Source organism: Sphaerodactylus townsendi, linkage group LG04 (assembly GCF_021028975.2).
Source record: "Sphaerodactylus townsendi isolate TG3544 linkage group LG04, MPM_Stown_v2.3, whole genome shotgun sequence".
NCBI classification, from domain to species: domain Eukaryota; kingdom Metazoa; phylum Chordata; class Lepidosauria; order Squamata; family Sphaerodactylidae; genus Sphaerodactylus; species Sphaerodactylus townsendi.
In genome coordinates, this window is record NC_059428.1 from 147,415,602 (window position 1) to 147,442,506 (window position 26,905).

At 48.2% G+C, this 26,905-nt stretch overlaps 1 protein-coding gene across 1 annotated transcript in view; it reads left to right on the forward strand.

Annotated features, from left to right (window-relative positions):
* The first annotated feature begins 2,905 nt into the window (after positions 1-2,905).
* LOC125431906 (myosin phosphatase Rho interacting protein) overlaps positions 2,906-26,905 on the forward strand; it is an 82,944-nt gene continuing 58,944 nt past the window's right edge. Inside the window, exons 1-2 of the mRNA XM_048495098.1 lie at positions 2,906-2,964; positions 4,635-4,700. Coding sequence (XP_048351055.1) covers positions 4,698-4,700 — 3 coding nt within the window. The 5' untranslated portion in view covers positions 2,906-2,964; positions 4,635-4,697. The remainder of the gene's footprint in view (positions 2,965-4,634; positions 4,701-26,905) is intronic.

Below are 26,905 nucleotides of genomic sequence, written 5' to 3' on the forward strand. Positions count from 1 at the left end.
TCCCTTTCTGCCTCTGGCTAGCCTACCCGCCGGGTTGTTGTGAGGATGCAAGCTCCCATGAGCTTCTTGGAGGGAAGGCCAAGAAAATGGCAACAAACAGACAAAGGCAATTAAATCACTCGCTTGGGAAAGTCGGATTTGCTTAGTCAACACTGCTCTATTTTTAATTCATTTATACCCTGCCTTCCCCCCAAGCAGGGACTCAAAGTGGTTTACATCATTCTCCAATCCTCCATTTTATAAGGTAAAGGCTAAAGGAGGTATGTGTGACTCGCCTGAGGTCACCCAGCAAGCTTCTATGATCGGAGTGGGAAATTCGAATCCGGGTCACCTAAATACAGTGGTTCTCAACCTAGGGGTCGGGACCCCTTTGGGGGCCGAACGACCCTTTCACAGGGGTCGCCTAAGACTCTCTGCATCAGTGTTCTTCACCTGTAAAATGGATAAATGTTAGGGCTGGGGGTCACCACAACATGAGGAACTGTATTAAAGGGCCACGGCATTAGGAAGGTTGAGAACCACTGATTTAAATTAACTTTCTCTTCATTCCTTATCCGACTTTTGAGATTTCCCTTTCAAGCACACCTTATACTTAAGAACTAGCAACTTGCTTTCTTCAAATTAGACTGTTTAGGCTTTGGTGCTATCGACCACATCCGCTGGTTGTGATAGGATCACGGAAGCGCAGGCAATGTGCAGGCAGCGCAATAAAATTTATTTATTACTATAGCTATTAAAATATTTGTACCCTGCCTTTCTACACTCTATATCCAAGGCGGGTCACGGTAGAACAACACGGATCATCATATATATCAAAACAAAAAGGTGAAGCACATATTAAAAGTAAGCTACTGCTAAGAATGGGACCACATACACCCTAAAAGCCTAGAATTGATGTTTTTAATTAGACTGATTAATTATAATTGTATTAATTATATTATAAATTCGAGATCTCCACTTGGCTTTTAATTTTACGGGTTTTTAAGCATGCCGAGATAGTTTTATTGTATCGCTGGTCAATCTGTAAATCGCCCCGAGCCAGTTTTGGGAGAGGCAGCGTGTCCCTTCGTGTCGATCTGCTGTCGAAGAGCTAGATCAGGAGCAGCTAGGAAACCGATAAGATTTTGGGGGTATAAACCTTCGAGATTCAAAGTTTGCTTTTGTTAAATATATTTGTCTCCTGAAAGCTCATATCTTCACAATCTGGCCGGTCTATACCATGCTACAGCACTCAAAATTATTCGTTTCCATCATTTATACACCCCCCCCCCTCTTCCCAGTGAGGATCCAAAACAGCGAACAGCATTCTTCTTCCCTTCACTGTGTCCTCACAACAACCCTGCCCGGTAGGCTAGCGACTGACCCAAATTCGCCCAGCAAGATTCCACGGCACAGCAGGGCGGATTCGAACCTGGCACTCTCAGATCCTAGTTCGGCATTCTATCTGCTGTGCGAAAGTGCCTCTAAATAGCCAGATCAGTCATGTTTCTGTTCAGTTGCCCAATTCAAAAGTCTGTCTTGGAGACAACGTTCTGGCCCGTCCTGTTCGTTTTTTGCATGAGTTGTTCTTTCTTGCTCTTCAAGAACCTCAGGATTTTTTTTTGAACTGAAATCTACCCACAATTCCTTCCCTTACGATAAGGAAAGGGCGTTGATAGATTTCCCATGTATATTTACATACACGTGCTTGCATGCGTCTCGGATCATTGCGAAATCCTGCAACCGGTAAGACAGGAATCGCGGCTGCTGCCGACCGCGTGGGAGGTTCTCGGTTTTTCGGTTTGCAGTCAAAGTAATCAGATCTTACTTGGCAAAAACTGTAGTTTTTGCTTTTATTTGAGAGAGATACTTGGGCTGGATTAGGTCCATTCCATTGTAATGGTTAAGAGCAGTGGACTCTAATCTGGAGAACTGGGTTTGTTTCCCTGCTCCTCCACATGAAGCCTGCTGGGTGACCTTGGATTAGTCCCAGTTCTTTCAGAACTCCCTCAGCCCCACCTGCCTCACAAGGTGTCTATTGTGGGGAGAAGAAAGGAAGGAATTTGTAAGCCACTTTGAGACTCCCTGTGGCTGAACAAAGCGAGGTATAAATCCAAATGTCTTCCATTTCGTGCCAAGCAACCAGGCAGAGAAGCGTTCGGAGCGAGTCGGTTCCTTTTCTGGCTATCGCTGTCCCTTAGCTGGCCCAGATGGGTGGACTTGTGGGTTGGGAAGAGCTTTTTCTCCCCTTCGGTGAGCCAGTGACGTTTCTTTGCAGGCTGCATCTCCTTGCCTCAACAGGCAGGCGAGGCTATGCGTGACCTCGGGTCTATGAACTGCAGAGTGGGTTTGCCAGGCAAGTAACCGCGGGAACAGAATCCTGAAATTCTGCGGGTGTGTTTTTCTGTTGCCAAACGAGTTCCCAGCCGCTTCGGGTGACAGGCAGAAGCGTGAAATATGTGGGTGGATACATTCCAGCACTGAGATAATTCAGCACTTGCCCTTCTCTCCTCACTATTCTGCAAACGTGTGGAGGATTTTTGCTTTTCTCTGTATTTTCCAAAGCCCTTTTCTCTGGGCTCTTGTGTCCTTTTTACGTGTGGCACGAAGCTGATCCAAACAGCGTGGGCTTATTTTGCAAGCGTCTTCCTAGGCTTGAGCTGGTTTGTTTTGAGACCCTTCCCCCTTGAATTAGAGATGTCGGGATTTGAACTTGACACCTCGCGGAGTAAAGCGTTTTATTTTGCCCGTGAGCTGTGGACCTTATGTTCTGCTTCCGTCCTCCAAACATACTGGGCGTTGCACCAGATTCGATAACTGGTAGTTGCCATAATTTGCGTCAGTGAATGAAGTCATGTTTTATTTTTTAAAATCTGATAATCTTCTTCCTCTCCCCTTATCCCCCAGGCAAAGCCTATTTACGGCGGTTGGCTCTTGCTGGCACCTGAAGGCACTGATTTCGACAACCCCGTTCATCGTTCTCGGGTAAGCGTGGGTGCCCCTCTCTCAGACAGTGGGGGGAACAACCCGAATGGACTAGAAACAAGTGCTGCTATCAAATGTTGGCACAGACCGAGCATAGAATTTGGCAGGCTATTCAGATTTCTGCAAATTTCACTTTTGGGGAGGGGGGGGGGGTTTCTAGTCCTCATGGACAGCCAGGAATCGTAGAATCATAGAGCTGGAAGAGACCCCAAGGGCCATCCAGTCCAACCCCCTGCAATGCAGGAACACACAATCAAAGCACTCCTGAAAGATGGCCATCCAGCCTCTCTTTAAAAACATCCAATGAAGGAGGTTCCACCACACTTCGAGGTAGTGCATTCCCTGTCAAACATCCCTAACGGTCAGGAAGAATTTCCTGAACGTTTAGGTGGAATCTCTGTTCCTTCACCTTGAACCCAAGACTCCTGGTCCTAGTCTCTGGAGCAGCAGAAAACAAGCTTGCTCCCTCACCAACATGACATCCCTTCAAATATCTAAACATGGCTATCATGTCGCCTCTTAACCTTCTCTTCCCCAAACTAAACATCCCCAGCTCCCTAAGCCTCTCCTCGTAGGGCACAGATTCCAGCCCTTTGACCATTTTGGTTGCCCTCCTCTGGACCCGTTCCAGTATGTCAACATCCTTCTTGAATTGCGGTGCCCCAAACTGTGCAACATATTCCAGGTGAGGCCTAACCAATGCAGAATAGAGAGGCACAATTACATCCCTCGATCTTGACACTATACTCATATTGGTACAGCCCAGAATTGCGTTGGCTTTCTTGGCTGCCGCATCATTGGGACACATTGATAGTTCCTCCTGTTGCCCCAGAAGCCAGCCAGGCAGCTGAATAAGATTTCCCGGAGACAGGGGGCAACCGAACACTCTTTCCTCTGACTTCCCAACCCGGAATAAATTATGCAGATTAATGGGCAGGGCTGTCCATGTTTTGTATAATTTATGCTAATCTATACTCCAGGAATGAGGCACACGAATCAGCTGCGTGTCATCATGTAAGGCTGGTTTGGAGAGACTGGGAGCAGCACGGGGAAAATATCCGGTTGCTTTTGTGAATCTCGGGAGACGGGGAGGCTGAACTTGGGAGCAGCACCCGGTCGCAGCTGCTGGTTGATGTTTGATATGTGTGTGTGTGTGTGGGGGGTGTCCCTTCTTTGGAGCATCAGTGGTGTAGTGGTTAAGAGCAGGTGCACTCTAATCTGGAGGAACCGGGTTTGATTCCTCGCTCTGCCATCTGAGCTGTGGAGGCTTATCTCCAACTGGCACTCCAGCACATGCCAGCTGGGTGACCTTGGGCTAGTCACAGTTCTTCGGAGCTCTCTCAGCCCCACCCACCTCAAAGGGTGTTTGTTGTGAGGGGGGAAGGGCAAGGAGATTGTGAACCCCTTTGAGTCTCCTGCAGGAGAGAAAGGGGGATATAAATCCAAACTAATCCTCCTCCTCTTCTTCTTCGTCTTTGCCGATTTCATCTCGGGCATCCAGTTTGAGCGTCCTGCTTTTGAACGCCAAGGGTATCTTGGCTTTAGTTAATCTCTGGAAAGACGGAGGGTTGGATATTGGGAAGAGAAGAATCTGCTAAGGGTTTGCTGGGCGGAATTGGCTGCCGCTTTGAGCCTCCTGATCTTTACGGGCCTGTGTTTTCTCCTTCCAGAAATGGCAGCGCCGCTTCTTCATCCTCTACGAGCACGGCCTCCTCCGCTACGCCCTGGACGAGATGGTGAGTCCGCTTTCTTTCTTCCCTTCATTCGGAAGTCCGCTTTTGTTCCGCCGTGGGTGCCGCAGTCTTCGTGGGAGACTCACGAAGCCAGGTGCCGACTGCCTACTGGTAGAGCCATCGGACTCTTCTGCTGTTGTCGGTAGGCACCGTTGGCGTGTGTTGCTATTTTGCCTACTGTGTTGTGTGTGAGGCGGAACTGCTGCTTTCCACTGTCTGTGTTGAGCATTTGGAAGCGCACATGTGCAGGGGCAGACACAAAACACATGCGCAGGGGCAGACATCCTGTGCACACCCATTTCCCCCTCTCGGGTGACTCCACCTTGTTGTCGGTCAGGGCAGGATCAGTCCCGTCCATTTGGATCCACTGCTCCAGATAAGAGGAAGGAGATCCCTCGCTCTGTTTGTCTCCAAGGAGCCTTTCCAGCGTTCCTTTGCCTCCCGTTTTATTTTCTGTTTCACAACCGTTTAGTAGCTAGTGGGACCGTCCTTCCGTTCTATGTTTTCTTTGGGAATCTATTCTTTTCTTCCACCCTGGAAATAAACTAGGATTGCAACTCTGGGTAAACTGGAGATTTGGGGACAGAGTTTGGAGGAGAAACAGGAGGGGCATCAAGGTATCACAGGGTCCTCCTTCTGAAGCGTCCCTTTCCTTCCTTTCCGTCCCTTTCCTCCAGTTTGAAGATTGGTTGTAATTCTCGCTGTGACTTGTTTGCTGGGATAGGAAGGGGGGAAAGTACTTCTAGAAGCCTATCTATCATTCTGTCATCTATTAAACTATCATCTATCTCCCTGACTGTTTATCTTCCTGTCTATTAATCATCTGTCTGATTAACATCTATATATAATCTATCTCCCTGTCATCTATCATCTATCTCCTTATCGTCTGTCTATCCTATCTATCCTATTTCCCTATCTCTTTCTCTCTCTTTCCCTCTATCCAGTGGTGTAGCACCAAGGGGGCAGGGGGTGTGCCGGTGCAGGGGTATGGTGTGGTGTGGTGGGGCGGGCGGGCGGGCATAGCAGGGGGCACACGTGTACCCCAGGCGCAGTTTCCCCTCACTCCGGCCCTGCCTCTATGTCCCTATTTATTTGCTAATTTCAGTTAGACCCCCTCCCTTTCTCCCCGGTGGGAACCCAAAGTGACTTACATGCCTCACCTCTCCTCCATTTTATCCTTACAACAACCCTTTAGGGTAGGTTAAGCTGAGAGCATCAGACATTGAACCAGAGACCTTGGCACTCTGGAAGCTGGGTCTGCCATTTGTTGAAATTGTGGCCCTGTAAAGTGTGAAGGTCTCCCTGACTCAATTCTGGATATTTTGTGATATTTATTGGGAAGGAAATATTGGGAGTGCCTTTGGCTGTATTGGATGTTGCCTGTTCTGGGAGTATCGAGCATTTTATTGGATTGGCAAAATAGAATTGCTCACCCCTTGTATGGACAGAGCAAAAAACCCAGCATCTTTAAAAAGCTAACAGGCTGATAGAGGTGCCGTGAAGAATTAACAGTGGCGGCTTTTAAGACAGAAACAACACAGAATATTCGGGGGTGGAGGGGGTATGACAATTGGGAAGCAATAAAAAAGATATGGCATGTTCTGTAATTTCCCCAACTTTTGAAAAATCTGTCTTCTCTCTCTGCAAGTCAGCTCAGATCTGTGGAATGCAGAAAAGTTTAGGAAAAGTTTAAAGGAGCTGCATAAAGGGGGGCGGGAAACAGTCTGTGTGTCGGATTCTCTAGATTTATTGGCCAAATGCAACAACCAGCAAGGACTTGCCAAGGGGGGGGGGGGGGTAGGGTGGAGTGACGCATTGAGTCTGGAACAAGCGTGACTCAGAAGTTATCTGCAGCTGCTGTTATGAACGCTCCCTTACATGTATGACAGAACTGTGTGTTCTTTTGGAAGCACACTCTACATCATCTTAATTTGGGGATTTTTAGGAGGAATCCATCTTTACCAGGTTATCTCCTCCTTTTGGGGAAACATGAAGCTAAACAGATTCCAGTGATTGCTTTGGAATCGTTGGGTTTTTTTTAAAGTGGGTTCTCGGGTAAGGTTGCCAACTCCGGGTTTGGGTTCCTGCAGATTGAACAGGTCGGGACTTTTTTTTTCATATGTGGTGGACTTGTAAGAAAAACCAGGGAGTTTTGGATAGAAATACACAAGGTAATGCAAAAGATAATTAAATTTAAATGTCCTCTTGTCGCAAAGGCAATGTTGTGGGGTATGTCACCGGAAAATCTTCCCAAGAAACTGAATGAATTGTGCTGGTATTTAGTAACTGCAGAAAGAAAAACAATTGCGACTGGTTGAAAATCTGACAAATATCTCACAGTGGAATGTTGGGAGGGCCAAAATAAGACAATATGCTATTATGGCCAAACTGACCAATCTTGTAAACCGATGCTCAAAACATGAATTCGGTGAGAAATGGGGACTGGATTCTAGTCTATATGAAGCAGGATTGATCATGTAAAAAATTTAATAATCTGAGTATTAAAAAACCTGGTAATCATTAAGATATAATAATTTAATTGGTAAGAATGCATTTGGGGAGGGTATAATGCCAATCGATGCAGCATAATGCCGTAGAGTGCCCCTTCCAGAGTGGCCATTTTTTTCCCAGGGGAAGTGTTCCCTGGCAGCAGGAAATAGATTGATCTCCGGGCTGCCCCCGAAAGGTTGGCAAATCTCTTTTGCGATTACTGTAAAGTTTTTAAGGATGTCACAGACATAAGGTTTTCATCTCACATCCTGGAAACCAAGAATCGCCACCTGGTTTTTAGCCCAACACACCGATCTCGCAGACAGAAGGACCATGACCCTGTCTCTCGCTGTGTCCCAAATTGGCCCTAAGAAGTTATTCCTGTGGGTTTTCTACCCCCTCCCTGGAACAGAATTTCGGGCAGGGGCCGCAGTGGAAGCTAGGGGGGAAGTCCCTCTCCACAGGGCAAAAACCTCTCTGCTGAAACAGATCTAGTGTTGGATCTAAGCCTTCATAATGTCACCCCAATGGATTCCCGTTTTTCACCATTAGGGCATATCATATAAGGGTTTTGTCCCAATGCTCCGGGAGACTGCTTCAGTTTTGAACCCAAGCCTGCTATACCTGCAGTACTGTCCAGCAGCTGCAATAGGGGTTTTTTTTTGGGGGGGGGGGTTGCGGGAGGGGATTTTATAACAAATCTCACTGTTCTGCCACCATTGTAACAAATCCCACCGTGCTGCCACCATGTTTTTAACAGAATACGTATTGCCCCGTGAGGCAGTAGATTCCAAATATTAAGGAAACCGTTGTCAGAGACATCTTAGGAACGACGGTAGTGGCTGGACTTTGGACCTCCCAGGTGGTCACTCGAAAAATGCAAGTTACAGTAGCTGAACCTTGTTAAGCATTAACTAAGAGCGCCCCTAGTGATTCATTGAGTGTTTTAGTGGGGCATTTTTGGTCTGGCGGGGAGCGGCGAAGCTCAGAAAAAAGGTGTGAGGTTGTACACAGAGCAACGTTTCGAAAAATGCGCATCTCAAGCAGGGCTTGATTTATTGCTGGGAAGGCCTCTGTTTTTTTAAAAAGCGGCCTGGATCCGAGCCACAGCGCAGAGGCGTTCTCATACCGGTGACCTTTCCAGCCCAGCTATAGGTCACATCTGTTCCCGAGCTCGGTGTCGGCAAGGAACGAGAGCGTGGGCCTCCTCAGCTCGGGAATGTGTGGGCACAGTGCCCACTTCGGCGTTTGCTTAACAGCTCCTGAACACTCCTGTCTCTTCCTGGTGGAGCCAGCTGCCTATTATGGGATGTCCTTAGCAGACCACAGCAAGGAATGACGATCACTTACTGCCGAGCCAACCCAGATCCCGAAAATGAATTATGCAAACGAAATTATTAATCTCCCCGATGACGCAAGCTCTCCCTTTCCCAATTCCACGTGCCCAGCCTTTTTTATATTCAGCATTGTGCGGCCTCGAAATGGTTGGTAAGATGAAATGCAGCCATTGTGTTTCGCTCCAGAGGAGGGCTGCAGTCTGGCTTTGGGCTGCTCGGATCATCTTGCTGACAAATCTTGGCCAAGTGTGTAACAGGACAGCAGAGTAGTCAGTGGATCAGAGATAGACTGCCTCTGAGAAGGGAGGCTCTATAGGCCATTCCGCCCAGCTAAATTGCACGGAGAGCAGGAAAACTTATCCGTGGGGGATCATTTGTGCATAAGTCAAGGTCTTTGCAGCGGGGAGAACGTTCCAAGCTGGGAAGGTCTTTACTGGTTGGATGCCATTTGTCACACTTTGCTGTGACCAGGGAACAGAATTAAGGTTGGAGTTATGTAGGTGGAAAAGGGAGCAGGTTTGGGGGGTTGGGGTCCAGTGGTTGAAGTCTCCCAGAGACTAGTTTTAGTCTCCACCACTGTAGTGATACCTTTACCTCTTCCAGGGAGCAGCAGTGGCGTACTGGCTAAGAGCAGTGGCTAAGAGCAGGTGCACTCTGATCTGGAGGAATCGGGTTTGATTCCCAGCTCTGCCGCTTGAGTTGTGGAAGCTTCTCTGGGGAATTCAGATTAGCCTGTACACTCCCACACACACCAGCTGGGTGACCTTGGGCTAGTCACAGCTTCTCGGAGCTCTCTCAGCCCCACCCACCTCACAGGGTGTTTGTTGTGAGGGGGGAAGGGCAAGGAGATTGTAAGCCCCTTTGAGTCTCCTACAGGAGAGAAAGGGGGGGATATAAATCCAAACTCTTCTTCTTTAAACAAAACAACCCCAAAACTCCCCTCCTCTAGTTTTCTTCTGCTATGCCTTGGGGCTGATGCGGGGGGGGGGGGTATGCAGAGGAGTGGAACGGGGCGGGAACTCTTGTAATGGCACCTAGAGTTGTGTTCTCATGGTATGCAGCCAAGGCAGCATAGACTTTCCCCAGTAGACCCTTGTAACAAGTCCAGGATGCAACGAAAGGAGGCCAGGCCAACATTATTATTTTTTTCTGAAAGGAAAAAGTAGCATAAGAGAATCAGCCCTTTGGGGTCAGGGGACGCGAAGCAATTGTAACAAGCGGAACACGTTCGGCATTCTGCAAGATTTCAGGAACGCGGGGGTGGTTTGGGATATTCCTTTACAGGTTTTCTCACCGAGATCTGGTTGCTTTAGTTTGTTTATGTTTAATCTGTGGCCGTTTGGTATCTCCCCCTTTCCAAACAGAGTTGCCAACCTCGGGGGAGGGGGGGACTGAGAATTTCTTCTGATTACCACCGATTACAAGTGCTTTGATGGTGTGTTTCTGCATTGCAGGGGGTTGAACTTGATGGCCCTTGGGTAGGGTGACCATCCGTCCCACTTCTCGCGGGACCCTCACGCTTTTGCGTGAGGTGTCCCGCGTCCCGCCGGGCTTTGGGGAATGTCCCGGTTAGGGAATGTGCTCCTGCGGCCGCGCACACGTGGCTGCAGGAGCACACTGCCTTTTGCGCGGCGCTCCCCGGGCAGGAGATTGGGAAGCGCCCCAGAAGGCACTGCGGCTGCCGCAGTGCCTTCTGGGGCGCTTCCCCGTTCTCCGGCCTGGGGGAGTCTGCGGCTGTAGGGCTTAGCGCTGCGGTATCGGCGTTTGGGAGCTCATGGGTTTGCCGCCTCTGTGACAGGAGGCTGCAAAACGCATGAAGCTCCCAGAAGCTTTCGGGCGCGACGGGTACTGTAGCCTTAGCGACGGGCTTCCTGGGCTTGCGGTTTGCCGCCCTGTCACATTGCGGCAAACCGCGAGCCCCAGAAGCCCGTGTGCTGACAAGCGGGTGCTGTTATCTTATCCATCGACCACCCTCCCCGTCCCGGGTGAGGAAGGTGACCATCTGGTCACCTTATCCTTGGGGGTCTCTTCCAACTCTATGATTCTTAATCCACTCAGTTCTAGAGAGTTTAAGACAAGAGTTAATCAGGTTTTTCTTTGCAGTGTGCACTCTCAAAGGGTTTTAGGCCTGGCTTATCTGCTAATCAATTCAAGGGTTGCCTCTTTGACTCGGTAGCACGGGGTGGTTGCAAAGGAACATTCGCCAAACCCTGTTACCTGCCCACATTTTTATTCTCTCGCGTCTCCTCTTGATGGACGACTCGTTTAAACGGGCGCCGAGCAATTTGCCGAACATTAATTGTTCTTCTTTCTCGTCAGCTTGTCAGTCTTCTGCGCCTCTTTCTGAAGAAACAATTTCATTTATTTTGGGCGCTGCTTTTTATATCATCTGCTTGCATAAGCCCGGCACCAAATATAGCCGGTTGCGAGCCATCTTCCAAACTTCTACCTAGTCTGTGCCTTGTGTATTTGTCTACAATATAAACCACCTCCAGTCCTTGTTCATAATTTATTACTCTTCAACTTTTACTGTTACTTTTATTACTGTTTCAATTTTTTGCAGGCTAAACCAATACAGCCATGTCTTTCTTTGTGAGTAAAATCCTCCTTAACAGCTTCTAGGTTGGGATGCCCAACTTTTTTTGAGCCTGGGGACACCTTTGAAATTCAGACACTGGGTGATTGGTGTGGTCACAACATGGCAGCTGTGGAAGGCGGAGCCAGCCATAAAATGGTACCTAGGTACCAGAAACCCTGCTGGTTAACAGCTCCATGTAGCCCCATTCATTTTCTAAAATGCTTGATGGGGGCCAGGGAACCCAGTTTTAGGGTGTAGGTGGGAACCCCGGTTTTAGGGTTCTAGTTTTTCAGCAGGGTAAAATTGCTGCCAGAGATATAGCCCTCTTCTTCCCTCCAGACGTCAGAATTTTCTTTAAGGTAAGGTGACCAGATTTTTATTACTCCCTGTAACGCTGGCGCCATCTATCACAATTCAAGGCATCGGTCGCAGGAGCACACTCAGCCTTTTGCAGCTCCCCGTCATCAGGGAAACAGGGAAGCGCCTCCAGAAGGCGGTGCGCGGCAGCGCAGGAGGCTTATTATCGTGGCTGCCGGAGCGCACTGCCTTTTGCATGCGCTCCCACGGAGCGCCGCAAGGCAGTAAATGCTCCCTGCGACCGCGTGCGCCTCCTGGCTGCCTGCTACAAGATTATTTGGTGCTTCCCTGTTTCCCACCCTGTGACAGGGCGGGAAACAGGGAAGCACCCCAGAAGGCAGTGCAGCAGCGCAGGAGGCGCACGCGGCCGCAGGAGTGCATTGCGTAATTGGGACAATTTTAAAACCCCACAGGACGCGGGACACATTGCGGAAAAGCATGAGTGTCCCGCCAAAAGCGGGGCGGCTGGTCACCTTACTTTAAGGAGGAATTGTTCTGACAGACTCATGTTTCGGAATCCAAATTTTCAAGATCTGCTTTTTGTCAGCTCCCCTATCTTGTCCACCCGATTTAAGTTTCCTTTGGGTGGACAAGATTGGGGAGGTCCTTTGGGTACCTCCGCTTGGTCCTTTGGGTACCTCCGCATTTCCCAAATCAACCACTTCTTATCCATGTGAATTTGCCCGTGTCCCCATCATGAGGGTAAATTAGATTTTATATCATCTGAGTCTGGTGACTGAGGGTTGGTGACATCTAACTGACCTCAGAAAGTTCTTGTGATGATAAAATAGACAAGAAAAGTATGAAAAAAGCCATTTCGGGTCATCATTGGGGAATTCATGGAGCAAATAAATAAAATAAAATCTGCTTTGATAAACAAGTATTTTTGTTAAGGATGTTGTGGGTTTTCCAGGTTGTTTGGCCGTGTTCCCGTAGTATTTTCTCCCGACATTTCGTCTGCATTTGTGGCTGGCATTTTCAGAGGAAATGCAAATGGTTCTTTCTCCCACCATGGGCATTTTATGGGTATATAAAATCCACTTGCTTTACTGCCATCAGATCCTCTGAAGATGCCAGTCGCACATGCAGGTGAAATGTCAGGAGAAAATACTATTACACAGCCATACAACCCAGATAACCCACAACATCTGGGTGATTGTAGCTGTGAAAGCCTTCGACAAAGTATTTCTGTGTTTGCTGAAGTTTTCCCAAGTTTCCTCGCTTTGCTCAAAGAGGAGTAAATTATTTCTGTGCATGTGCATTGCCATTTGCCCTCCGAATTTTCGAGGTAATCCATTCGTCGTAAGGGAACGGCTTTTGTTTTTATAAAGATTTTGAGAGTGGCACAAGGTTTGAGAGAATGGTTTATCTAAGCTTCCCCCAACTTTGAGAGCTCTTTTGATCCTTCTTGTTGTGTATGACTTACACACAACAGGCCTTTTGTTGCGGGTACTGCAATTTGCCATGCCAATACCGGCGTATGCTTGAGAAATCGCCGTCTCCCCTGCCACATAGGAATGGTGACAGATCTATTTTAAAAACTCCAGACGGATTTGGCATTCCTCGGTTGGGTGAGGCCTGATAGTTGTACTTTGAGTGATTCAAGTATTGAATTGGGATCTAGCAGGCCCGAGTTCGAATCCCTACTCTGCATGTAAGCTAAATGAGTGACTTCGAGCCCACTCTTGACCTAACCTGCTTCACAGGGTGGTTTCAGTGAAAATAAAAATGGGGAGAAAATGGGTCCCTTAGGGGGAGAAAGGAGGGGTCAAAATGCCAGCGTTTATTCTCGGCATGCATGCCATTAAGACATCCCCCCTCTGTGGGCGCGCAGAGTTCTTTCTGCATTCTGCACCGAGCGAGTAATTGGGGTTTTTTTTTCTCATTCTTGCAGGTTAAATAGTACAGATGTTTGTTGTTTCACTGTGGAACCGTGTAGCTGCTTTCATCTTATTTCCCCTCCAGAGGAAGTTCTTAAACTAAAAAAAAATGCAACACCCCTTCCCCAATCACTTGGTCTTTGTCTGTTGCACTTAATCGTCTGTTTTGTTGGCCACTGCATGTGGCCATCCATTGCTGTCTTACTAACATTGTACGTGTCCCATCCCCTAAACCAGTCGTTGTCAACCTGTCGGTCGCAATCCCTTTGGGGGTCGAATGACCCTTTCACAGGGGTCGCCTAAGACTCTCTGCATCAGTGTTCTCCATCTGTAAAATGGATAAATGTTAGGATTGGGGGTCACCACAACATGAGGAACTGTATTAAAGGGTCGCGGCATTAGGAAGGTTGAGAACCACTGCCCTAAACCATAGGTGTCAAACTGGTGGCCCTCCAGATGTTATGGACTACAGTTCCCATCATGATGCTGGCAGGGGATGTTGGGAACTATAGTCCATAACATCTGGAGGGCCACCAGTTTGACACCTGTGCCCTAAATTTTATTTATTTATTTTATTTATTGTTTCGATTTTTATACCGCCCTATCCCTGAGGGGCTCCGGTTTGGAGTAATAAATGCTTGGTTTGGAGTAATAAAAATGGGTGCTACGTAAATGAGACCGTGCGGATCAAGCGAAAGAAGCAAAGCAAGCTAGGTTCTGTGCTGAAGGCGACACGAATCTTAAACGGAGGTTTCGTCTCTGAGATTTTCGGCATAGTAGCCGATTGGCCTGCAGATCAGAATCTCAATTGGCCGTGGCGGCAGGGGCTGATGGGAATTGTAGTCCATGAACATCTGGAGAGCCGCAGGTTGCAGACCCCTGACGTAGCCTGTGTATTTATTGATGCGGTTTCATGTCTGGAGCCTTGTAGTTGGGACCCAGACTATTCTCAACCCATCTTGTGTGTGAAGTGGGTGGTAGGATTGTCATGGGTATGGATAGTACAGAGCAGCATGTCTCCCATTTCCTTCCATTCCTTGGCCTGCCTTGCAGGGTTGTTCTGGTGATGAAAGGGGAGGGCGACCCCACAGCGAGTTCCTTGGAGGAAGGGGGTGTAACGAAAACGTGGCGAGAGCCGATACGGTGTCGTGCTAAGGCCAGACCACGATCTGGGTCCGAATCCCAGGTTCGAATCGCCACTCTGCCGCAGAGGCTTGTGCCAGTCATGCACTAACTCTCAGTGTGACCTACTTTACAGGGCTGTTGTGAGGAAAAATGGAAAAGAGAATGATGTGAGCTGTCTTGGCTCCCTGCTGGGGAGAAAGGTGAAGTTATCAATGATGCAAACCAATAAATATATGGCCTGAAAGAAACCTGTCCGAATTTTGCCCCCAGATACCAGCTCCTTATTTACGGCTTGCATTTCAGCGTTGCTATTTTTACTTCCCCTCCTCCCCCACCCCAATAAAGGGTCTCTCAGCAACTTCCCTTCCTGCTCCATCTCCTAACCATTGTTTCTCTCCCTAGATAATGTTTTCCACATCCTGCTTCTGTCATGGGGGGGGGGGGAGGCCCATTAAAATGCTTTGTCGGGGCTGGAAGCATTACGGGTTTCAGCTGCTCGGGAAGGGGCAGGGGAAGAACTGTGTGTGCGCGCAGGGTCCAGGAATCTGGAAGCAAAGACTCAATTAGGCAAATGTCCAGCTTTGCTGGAGGGGAAGGGAGAGGGGGGGGAGAGCCGGGTGTCCAAATTTTGGAATGCCTGAGAAAAGCTCTAGGCCCTGCGGCAAGGTTGAGGGCTTCCCACAGACTTGGGAGGCCTCAGCTGACCAGGGAAGGCCAGAGGGCCGGCAGGAAGCTGGGTTCCCACGTCGGCCGCTAATAACGGGAAGCAAGAAACCTTCTCATAGCAAGGATCCGGGCTCATAAGGGTTTCTCGGCAAAGATCCCGAAAAGTTGCGTTGAGTTAGACCAGGGGTCTTCAAACTATGGCCCTCCAGATGTTCAGAGACTACAATTCCCATGAGCCCTACCACTTGGCCATGCTTGCAGGGGCTGATGGGAATTGTAGTCCATGAACATCTGGAGGGCCATAGTTTGAAGACCCCTGAGTTAGACAAATGGGAGCTGTTTGCCTCCCTCCTGGTTGCTCCTTTGCGGGAGAGAAGTCAACTTTTGCGATGGACGGAAGGAATGGAAGAGCGCCAGAAACGTTCTCTCTGTGGGTAGTTAAGGGTGCTTGGCAAGAGCACCTGGGTGCTTCTCACAGATGCCCGACCGATTCATAGGGCCGGAGTGAGGGGGAACCGTGCCTGGGGCATGCGTCTGCCCTGCGCCCCTGCCACGCCCACGCCATGTCACGGAATGCCACACCACGCCCCCGTCCTGGCACACGCCTGGTGCATCGCGTGCCCCCCCGCCCCCTTGGCGCTATACCACTGCCGGTTCATCATGTGTGGCGTGAACGGCAAAGCCAGACACACGTTCTCCAAATTGGGAGGCTGTCTTGGAAATGGTGTGTGGATCGCTGGCAGCATCCTGTAGGTCAGTGGTGGCGAACCTATGGCACGGGTACCAGAGGTGGCACTCAGAGCCCGCTGTGGGCACACACAGAGTCCCCCCACACACATCTAGGCTGGCCTGGGCCGCTGGGCTCGATTATTAGCATTAAACCTAAGACCTAGTTTTGGGGAAGCAGTGTAGGTAACCCTGTTAAGTGCTGTTAAACCCCACTGATTTTCATGCGAAGAACTAAAGCGCGATCCTTTACCTGGGAGTAAACTCGGTTGCTGGCAATGGGGCTTGCTTCTGAGTAAACCCTCCTAGGGTCATGATTCACCCGTTGGAAGAGTTGCATGGTTGCTTCAAAGCACAGCCACTGACTACCACCAAGGTTACTCCCGAGTAACGCATGCCTTTCTAAACTAAAACCTCAGTATTCAGGTTAAATTGCCGTGTTGGCACTTTGCGATAAATAAGTGGGTTTGGGGTTGCAGTTTGGGCACTCGGTCTTGAAAAGGTTCGCTATCACTGCTATAGGTTATAGGTGTCAAACTCGCGGCCCTCCAGATGTTATGGACTACATCATGCTGGCAGGGGATGATGGGAACTGTAGTCCATAACATCTGGAGGGCCACGAGTTTGACACGTGTGCTGTAGGTTATGCAGATAAAATGGAAGAGAAGACAACCTTGTGGACCGGTTTTGGGTTCCCACTGGGAAATAAAATGGCGGGGAACTGAATTAAAAGTCTTGACTGTCTCAGGCGGCCTCAGGCATCTCCAGGTGGCAGCGTTCTGAAGACAAACCGGCATTTCTTGTTCCTCTGCTCTTCACCCTATAACCCAGCCCCGGTCTTCATATTTAACATTTGTGTGCCTTTCCTTACGGAGGGTTATGTAAACCCAGCACGTGAAGGTTTTGTGGGCACTAGACCCATGAAAACCACTGCCTGGGGCGTGTCTCTCTACCTGGCTGCTAACCCAAGATGTGACCCTTCCCTTTTTCTCGGGAGCAGCCTTATCATCCCCTTTGTCTGATGTTTCCGTAGGTACACCTGAAAGTTATCAAAAAGAATATTCTGTACCTTGAAGGCTCAAACACTGTAAAACGCAGTCTCCTTAAAAAAGTGCACAAAGGTATTCCTCCCTTCACAATATTTTTACTACAATAATTTGTATCCCCTTACAATAAGATGCCTCCGACACAAAAATTATCTGCATAAATATAAATACAGTAACAAGGGGCTAGCTGACCCCTAAGTTAGGTTATGCCTCATGTAAAGAATTCATGTAAAGAATTTTTGTGTTTGAGGCATATCATTGTAAGGGGGTATACAAATTATAGCTGTTGTGAAGGTAGGAATCCCTTTGTGTTTGTTAAGCATAATTTAAGGAAGCTGGGATTCACAGTATTCGAGCCTTAAAGGAACAGAATATTCTTTTTGATAACCATCCTGTTACAACTGGTCCAAAATGCAGCGGCTCGATTGCTCGCAGGCGGCGCCTTCCGAGATCACATCCAGCCTGTGCTACGCCGCTTGCATTGGCTCCCAGTCGAGTTCCGAATCATCTTCAAGGTATGGGTTTTGACCTTTAAGGCCTTATGCGGCCTGGGACCTTCGTACCTTCGGGACCGCATTACCCCATATGTCCCTACTTGGCCTCTGCGCTCAGCAGAGACCAATTTGCTGGTGGTCTCTGGCCCCTCGATGATACGGCTGGCCTCCACTAGGGCCAGAGCTTTTACGGCCCTGGCCCCGGCCTGGTGGAACACTCTTCCTCCAGCTGTCCGGGCCCTGCGGGACCTTGGTGAATTCCTCAGGGCCTGTAAGACTGAGTTGTTCCACTGGGCCTTTGGAGTAACCAGCCGTTGAATGGTGCCCCCCTTCTGTTCTCGTCTCTGCCTATATTTATACCTTATTGATGGAGCTAGCAGTCTTCCCGTTGGGGAGGGTTTTTAATAATGGGCTTATGGGGTGCCGTTGAATTTTTCAAATCTGACATTTGAATTTGATTTTAAATCTGTATTAACCGCTGTTTTTAAAAAGGGATTGGTAATTTATTTATATGGAAGTTTAATTGTTTAATCTTGCTTGTGTTCAGTTGTATTATGATTTGATTTTGTTGTGCACAGCCCAGAGCCCTTCGGGAATAGGGCGGTATATAAGACTAAACAATCAATCAATCAATAAATCAATCAATAAATTGCAGTTTGTGGACATGACAGACGTGAACTCTTCTGACTTGTGAGATCTCACCTGGGTTTCGATGATCTTCCCTCTAAGGGGCTAGAAACTTGCATCAAACAGGGCCCCAGTTAGCATCTCATAGAAAAACAGGATCGTTGCTGAGCCCTGATCGTCGGAGAGGGAAGCAGAAATTTGCTTCCGGGTCACTTGCTGGCTCTTAATGTTTCTGCTTGGATTTCCTTCCGAGACATGAAGCCTGCCTGTCTTCAGTTGCATTAAATGCGATCGTAATTTGTCTCCTACACTGTGGAATAGAAACCTGCACAGTTCCTCGATTCTGCACCTTGGAGTCTCTGTCTGTGATTGCGCCTATAAACAAAGCAGTGCTATTCTAGCGGGGAATCAAACCCGGTTCTCCAGATTAGACTGCACCTTCTCTTAACCACTATACCACACTGCCGTAGCTTCAGAGTCTGCATGAACTGCAGTGTTTTCTGCACCCTCCCGCTGTCTCCTTTTGCATCTGGCGAAATGAGCAACTTTGGCCTCCGGGGATCTGAGTTTTAGACCCCAACCCGCCTTGTGAAGTTACACGCCCTTCCCAGAGACCTTCGGCAGCTTTACCTTCCTTTCTGCTACAAGACCCGTCTTTGGGCCTCGGGAACGTGTTGTGTAACAGCACAGAACAAAAGCTGTGGCTGATACTTGTGTGCGTGTGGGGGGGGGGGGGTACATTGTCATGGATACACTTTGGGTTTTATGCGCAATTGATTTTTATGCGCTGTGAGAAAACATCTTGTAGCGAGGCCAAGGGGCGAGAGTTCTTTGTAGGGAATTTATCCGCTGGCTGGCACAACCCTCAGATGGTTTTTGGAACGTTACCCCACAAGATGCCCGTCTTATAAATATTTGCATATTTGTTGGAAACGTTTCTCTGTGCGGGGAGGAACGGAGAGACGTTCAAGACAATTCAAGAGGTGCAGAATGGAGAAAATCCGCTAGGTGGAGGGTAGACCTTCCAGTAAGCCCTGCAGGCGGCCATGCTTAGCGGGTGTTTCTGATCCATTAATTCTGCGATGGGCACGGTTTCCCGTCGTCACTATTTTTAGAAGTTTATAAGTGGGGCATGGAATGCATTTAGGAAAAAAAATCTTCACATCACCTCCAGCGGTATCTGGACGCTCGTGCTGCCTCTGCGAGTAACCTCCTAAGCGCTAGAAGGCCACAAAGTTAGCTTCTAGCACACCAGCAACTCCAAACTGTCCCTTGGCAAATGTGGGAGGCCAGTAAAGAGGGGAGGGGTGGAAGCTGGGTTCAACTGGATGAAGATGGCTCTATCAGTTTGCCCAGCAGAGATTTCTGCTCGCCGCGGTTGACCAAATAAGAAGATATTTGAGAACCTGAAGGACACGTTCAAGTCATGGGTGGGATTAGGGTTCTGGGGTTACAGGGAGGGAATCAAGGCAGGATGGAATAGTATAAGGATGCTACGGGGGACTGGAAGAGTGAAGAAGAGGAAGAGGAGTTTGGATTTATATCCCACTTTTCTCTCCTGAAAAGAGACTCAAAGTGGTTTACAAACTCCTTTCCCTTCCTCTCCCCACAACACACGTGGTCTGATCTGGGTTTTGAGCTGCCTGCTGGCAGGTTGCTGAACCCCCAAATCAGGCCGCCATGATGGGATTCAGCTAGTTAGCTACCGGTTCAGGAGAACTGTTGCAAACCGGCTGAATCCCACCTCTGGGCACGGTACAGAAAGAGTTTTCCATGGGATGTCTAGCCCAGTATCCTGTTTCCAACACTGCACAGTCAGATGTTCGCAACCCAGTCTTCTTGGGGTGACATCTCCCCAACATCTGGCAATTGGGAGCATCCTGCCTCTCATGTTGGAGGTCCTGTTTGTTATCATAGTTAATTGCTCCCAATAGACCTCTTCTCCCCCATCCATAAAAGCTGTGGTTACTCCACTGAGTTTCTTGAGCATCGGAAGTTGTGTGAAGTGAAAGCTGTCTGGTGCTGGAGATAGTTTTGAGGGCCTGCCAGAATTAGTCCAAGGGATTTGCTGTTGAAGGGACGTGTGAATGACGCAGGCAGCACAGACTTGGTGAGGGCGGTTTATCTTTGACTGGGAGGGGGGAGTGGAAAAGGTGGAGCTGGGGAGAGATTATTCCCAATGGGGAAGGGGAGTCACAGCTGTATCTGGTAAGGAGTCGAGCAAACTTTGAGGTTTGACTGGGGAAGGGAGCCAGCATTGCTTCCAAATGATGCCTTGTGTGAGAAGATGAAAAAAGACTCATTTTTTTTTGGGGGGGGGGGTGTCTTTTTTTTTCTAATTCAAGTCTGGGAGAGGTCTCAACATCCAGTATTTAAAATGAAAAGAGTCCCTCTCGTTCCAGTTGATCTGCATCTTCCTAGGTGTGGAATTGGCTGGAACTAGAAACATCCCTACTTGCGAAGGAGGCTGGCAGCTGTGTCTCTGCATGAGTTGTTGCTCTGACCTTTCCTCCTTTGAATCAACCCCTGGTCGGGAAGGATAACTCCGACCTGCGTCTCCATTTGATATGACAGGAATATTCTGTCCTGCATTGAAGCTTGGCTGTTGTGACCTTGTATGCTTCTCTACCTTTGTCTCTTTTCCAGTGATTGTGTGTGTGTGTGTGTGAGAGAGAGAGAGTCTCCTTCATCTGTGCACTAAAAGCCATTGGGCTCACTCAGTCACTTCCCACACAGCAAAGCAGTGCAAGGTTTTGTTCTCCAAAGGAGGATGCCCATTGCCACTCTTTTCTTGGATGTAAGGAGGAAGGATACACTGAAGTTAATTCTGTAGCGTTGGTTTCAGTTTTGCTCTGCCCAACTGTTGTTACCTGAGAAGAACATACGGTATATCGCGTGTCCAGGTTCCATCAGGAGATGTTAGCTGGCTTCTTCAAGGCCACTGTCTTGAGTACAAGAAGAGTCCAGTTTCTCTCTTTCTCCAGGAGAGCCGATGGGGTTAACAGTAAGAAATTCTGGCTCGAGGGGGCGGCCTACCTCTCTGCTACCTCTACACTCTGAACCGGCCCGATTTGGCTGTTTAGACTTGCTGTCTGCCTTGAATAAACTCTTAAGCTTCTTTTAAGTTGTCCCCTGGCTGAACTCGCCATCCCGGTCCATGAGATGCTAGAAAGAGAAACCCGTCACCGTCTCCTTTCCTCTGGCAGGAAAAAAAGAGGGAGATGTTGGTTCTCCTTCAAAAGTCATCATATGAATCAGGGTCTCCTCCTTGTCCAGTATTCAGGATTTTAGCCAGCAACTGCTCTCTAGAGCGGGGGTCCCCAACATGGTGCTCAGGGGTTCTGTGATGCCTACTTACCCCTTTCCTGATGCCCACCAAGTATTTTTAGAAAGTGGATCGGACTAGGTGGGGCCTCTGCCCAGCAGGGCTTTTGATTGGCCGTTGGAAGTTTGATTGGCAGTTTGATTGGCTCGGCAGACTACAATTTATTTATTTATTTAGAATTAAATTTATATACCGCCCCTTCCCCTGAAGGGCTCTGGGCGGTGCACAACAAACAATAAAACACACAAAATACAAAATATAAATTGAATATTAACTATAAAATAAAACCCTTTAAAATACAGTGTACAGTACAGGATTATCAGCGTCCATTAAAATTCACAATAAAACCCTCCCAATGAGGGGGAACGGTGGGTCCCAAGATGTTAGGGACCCAAACAATAATGGTCTCTCAGCAGTAGCTGCCACCAGTGTTTGTCTTATTCTCTCTCCTTTTTTCCCCAGTGTTTTTCAAAATTACTCTTCTTGCCCCCTGGATCTGGGCTTCTTTTGTATGTGTGCGTGTCTCTGCCTCCTCCAGTGGCCATTTTATGGTTGGCTCCTCCTCTTGCGGCATTCATTTTGTAGTTGCCCCAACTCCCAGAGTTCTAAAGGTGCTTGCAGGAAAGAATAAGATTTGAGACCCCTCATCTAGAGTCTCAAGGTAGGGAAAGATCTTTGCCAGCACCTGTTTACCTGATTATGTTTACATGGCAACGTCAGGACTTGAATCCAGAGCCTTCTGCCGACAGTGCAAAAACAGTCTCACCAGTTGCAGCCCCTTCTATTTCTAGCCATTTCCAGTTCTCATAAAATTTTGCAACTGAAGAGTAAATTATTTATCTTCTGCCATTTGATCTTCATTTACTACTTGTGTTGTTGTTCTATCCTCCAGTTTATCCTCACTTATGGCTTATGTTGTTGTTGTGTCCTCCATTTTATCCACACTTACGGCTTACGTTGTTGTTCTGTCCTCCATTTTATCTTCACGTACGGCTTACGTTGTTGTTCTGTCCTCCATTTTATCTTCACGTACGGCTTACGTTGTTGTTCTGTCCTCCATTTTATCCTCACGTACGGCTTACGTTGTTGTTCTGTCCTCCATTTTATCTTCACTTACGACTTACGTTGTTGTTCTGTCCTCCATTTTATCCTCACGTACGGCTTACATTGTTGTTCTGTCCTCCATTTTATCCTCACGTATGGCTTACGTTGTTGTTCTGTCCTCCATTTTAACCTCATGTACGACTTACGTTGTTGTTCTGTCCTCCATTTTATCCTCACGTACAGCTTACGTTGTTGTTCTGTCCTCCATTTTATCTTCACTTACGGCTTACATTGTTGTTCTTCAAGTTCAAGTTCAAAGACCTTTATTAGGCATTAAGCATTGTTGTTCTGTCCTCCACTTTATCCTCACTTACAGCTTACGTTGTTCTGTCCTCCATTTTATCCTCACGTACGACTTACGTTGTCGTTTTATCCTCCATTTTATCCTCACGTACAGCTTACGTTGTTGTTCTATGGGGGGGGGGGTCCTAAAGTCAACTTTTAAACTCCTTTGGCTCCGAGGGTGAGGGGAATTTGCAATCTTTTTGTTTTCACAACAGTGCAGTCCCTCTTTGTGTTTTATACCAAACGCAGTAGGTTTGAGCATGCAGAATAATTACGGTTGTCTCCCTTGGTGCCGTCCTTTGCCTCGGTTTTGGGCATGCCAAGGTTTTGGGGATGTCAATCTTTCCCCCCCTTTGCTCCCCCACTTTCATCTCCCCCACCCTTTGCTATTTGGGCAGATGAACACTTGGCAGAGATGCCCTGCTGGGAGCCGTGCCTGGCGAACACAAGGCATGCAGGAAATAATTGGTGGACATGAAGCTATTTCCCATGGGAAATGGGCCCACGTGTTGTGTGGAGCAAGCGCTAATAGGGTGCTTGGTAGTTTTCCTTCAAGGGTAGCTTTAAGATCGGGGCCGAGCGTGCAAAAATACCAGTGGCCAGGCTAGCCCTCAAGTTGCTAGTCCGGAACAAGGTTTATGGTCCAGCCTCTTCATCCTTTCCCTGCTGGGGGTTGGCGGCTCCTTGTTCGCTTGAAAGGCAGAGAGGAAAAGGAACTCGGCTTGCAAAAACTTCATTTGCTGGTTGCCTGGCGGGGGGGTAACACGTATTCGGCATAGGTGAACCGACGAGTGACTCTTTATTTGTAAGCCTGGATGAATACCGAAAAGGGAAGGGCAGTGAATTCTGTGTATTGCCCCTTCATGCGACAATTTTTTTCTCATGGGTTACAATGGTCAGACGCGTGCAGGATGAAGCGAAGTTTATTTACTGCAGTTATATACAGTCCCTAAAACTTAGAATAAACCAATACAAATCCCAACATATAACAAATAATTAGCTTTCTGGGGAGATCTTCACATATAAAATGCGACAAGAACTGGGAAATAACTAATAGCAATCCACTAAAACTTTAGAACCAATTTGTGTAAAGCTGATAATTATTCTCAAATAGTACTAACATATACTGACCAGATTTTTCGTATTAAAAAGCAGGGCGCACCCGCACACTGCCTTTTGCAACGGCGCTCCCCAGTCAGGAGGGAAGCGCCCCAGAAGGCACTGCAAACTGCAGTGCCACAGGGGCGCTTCCCTGTTTCCTGACGAGGGCGCCCGGCGCCAAAGACTGAATATTAACTGCTGTTTGCCATTGTCCATAATCGGGACAATGGCGCAAGCCAGGCGGAATTGTAGGGACACTCTACATAAAGCATTGAGTGTCCCGCCAAAAATCGAGACTGACTGGTCATGCATTATACTAACACTAAGTAGGAAAACATGGGATTAAGATTGTTGTAAAATCTATCCCTTTTATACTAATATAACACAATTAATTTAAATAAAACGATCTCGCATGTGCAGGGTGCTCTTAAGAACATAAGAACATAAGAACAAGCCAGCTGGATCAGACCAGAGTCCATCTAGTCCAGCTCTCTGCTACTCGCAGTGGCCCACCAGGTGCCTTTGGGAGGTCACATGTAGGATGTGAACGCAATGGCCTTCTGCGGCTGTTGCTCCCGAGCACCTGGACTGTTAAGGCATTTGCAATCTCAAATCAAAGAGGATCAAGATTGGTAGCCATAAATCGACTTCTCCTCCATAAATCTGTCCAAGCCCCTTTTAAAGCTATCCAGGTTAGTGGCCATCACCACCTCCTGTGGCAACAGACCTGCAAGGAAGGCCAGTGTTAATGTCTCTGGGCTGTAGGTTGTGGGGTTTTCCTCCAGCTGTGATGGAACCTTACGTCGGAGGGAAGGCGCACTGTGTCCCGTGACCCCAAAGCCCTCAAAGCGGTACTAAATAATCGTATCTCCGGCGGCCAGCGCCTTCATAAAGTTATTTGGCATCCTTTCCAAGTTTGGAAAGTTTTACAATGTTTTACTGAAATGGAAAGTACAGCACGGCCTGTCGTATGCGGTGGTGAGTGAGCCGACTCACGTCCAGAGGAGAAAGAGATCTGCCCGGACTGAAAAGTTTTGAGGGTATCCCCCCCCCTTTCCGCCTTGGCAAGACCACGCGGGCAGACGGTTGTGTGTGTGTGGGGTGTGTGTGTGTGTAAGTGCGTTGATGCAAACTGGCTGTGCCCGAGGGAAATTCTGATGAAGTATCTTCTTGGCCCGGTTCCCTCCCTCAACGATCTCAGCGCCGTGATCTCTGGGGCGCTGCAGCTGTGCCAGACAGATGTAAACAAATTCTGATGGGCAACGGTTTACAGCTGGCATTAAAAAAAAGATTGAGACAATAATCCAACTTTTTTGTCTTGGTAAGCATACCCCTGCATTTTCCAAGAGCTGGCTGATTTTGTTTTTCCACCTCAAAAGCAGAGGTGCCTCTTTCTTTACTTCCAAGCAGTCGTGGGATTCGGCAGGTTCGCACCACTTCGGCGGAACCGGTTGTTAAAATGGTGCTTGTGAACAACCAGTTGTTAAATTATTTGAATCCCACCACCGGAACGGGTTGTTAAGAGGAGGAGGAGGAGGAGGAGGAGTTTGGATTTATATCCCCCTTTCTCTCCTGTAGGAGACCCAAAGGGGCTTACAATCTCCTTTCCCTCCCCCCCCCCCCAACAAACATCCTGTGGGGTGGGTGGAGCTGAGAGAGCTCGCTGTGACTAGCCGAAGGTCACCCAGCTGGCGTGTGTTGGAGTGCACAGGCTAATCTGAATTCCCCAGATAAGCCTCCACAGCTCAGGCGGCAGAGCGGGGAATCAAACCCGGTTCCTCCAGGTTAGATACACGAGCTGCTGTTAAATTATTTGAATCCTGCCACTGCTTCCAAGGGTGGAAAAATAAGAACTGGGAGCCCCCTCCTGTGTCTCTGCATGAGTCAGTGTTCTGGTCACGCTTCCTGATTGAAAAGAGGTGAGTTGCAGCGGCTGAGGTGGAACATTCCTTGATAGTTACGTTGCGTCTCTGTTTTGGGAGGTGACTGAATGATCTGATCAGACTCAGTGCAGAGCTGAGGCAGAATGGAAAGCAGGGATGTGACTCATGCAGAGATGCGCCTTTCTGTTTTGGTGGGGTGGCCAATGGAGCGATGTTGCTCAGAGGATGCTAGCAGTTCTCAGTTTCCACATTATTAATGCCCTGCTGCAAACAGTTGGGTTGCTAGGTAGCAAATGGTGTCCTCTGCACATGTTCAGAAGCTATTACACTTCATGCCCCGACTTTTGGAACGTTAGTAAGATAGCAGCAGTTGTCCAGTTACCAAAACTAAACCCAGCTGCGTTAGAGAGTCAGTTCGTATTGGTAGTATCTGCCTCCAGGGTGAGAAATTAGATTTTTAATTTTAATCTGTTTTTATTCCAGTTTAAAATAATCTGAGAATTTTGGGGGTACCTTTTAAGTTTTCGGCTGAAGCCGCCAGAAATACACATCGGGAAAGAGAGGACGGGTTTGTAGGGGAAGCAGAGGTTTCATGTATGCATGTAAAAATGAGTGAGGGTAATTTTTAATAATTAATAATTAATAATAATTTTTATAATTTTTATAATTTTATAATTTTTATAATTTTATAATAATAATTAATAATAATAATTAATAATTAATTTTTCCAGGGGTGTGCCTCAAGTTCCCCTTCATGCTGTCCCGAGTCCTAGCAGGGCCACATCCCTACCAGCGTTCCTGTCTCGCCGTGGGATTTTATTTTCCTCATTTTATACTCCACCTTTCTCCCCGTGGCACCTTCCGCCTTTCTCCTTCCCTCACAACAACCCGGCAAGGTTGGTTAGGCTGGGCCCAGTCACCCAGCAAGCTTCAGTGGCATAATGCTCTAATCACGACACCATGCTGGTTCTCTCTTTTGCCATGGCCTGCCTTGACCTAGGGGCTGGGTTACATGGTGCTGCCCGCAGGTTTTCGGAGCAGCTGCTTAGCCCCACCCCTTACCTTTCAGGCCCCACCCCCTTCTCAAAGACTCCACCTCCCATGCATGGGTGAATTTCTCCGCTTCCAGTGCCACATACCCACCTATACGAAACCTGAACGCCCAGTTTAAAAGCTCACCTATC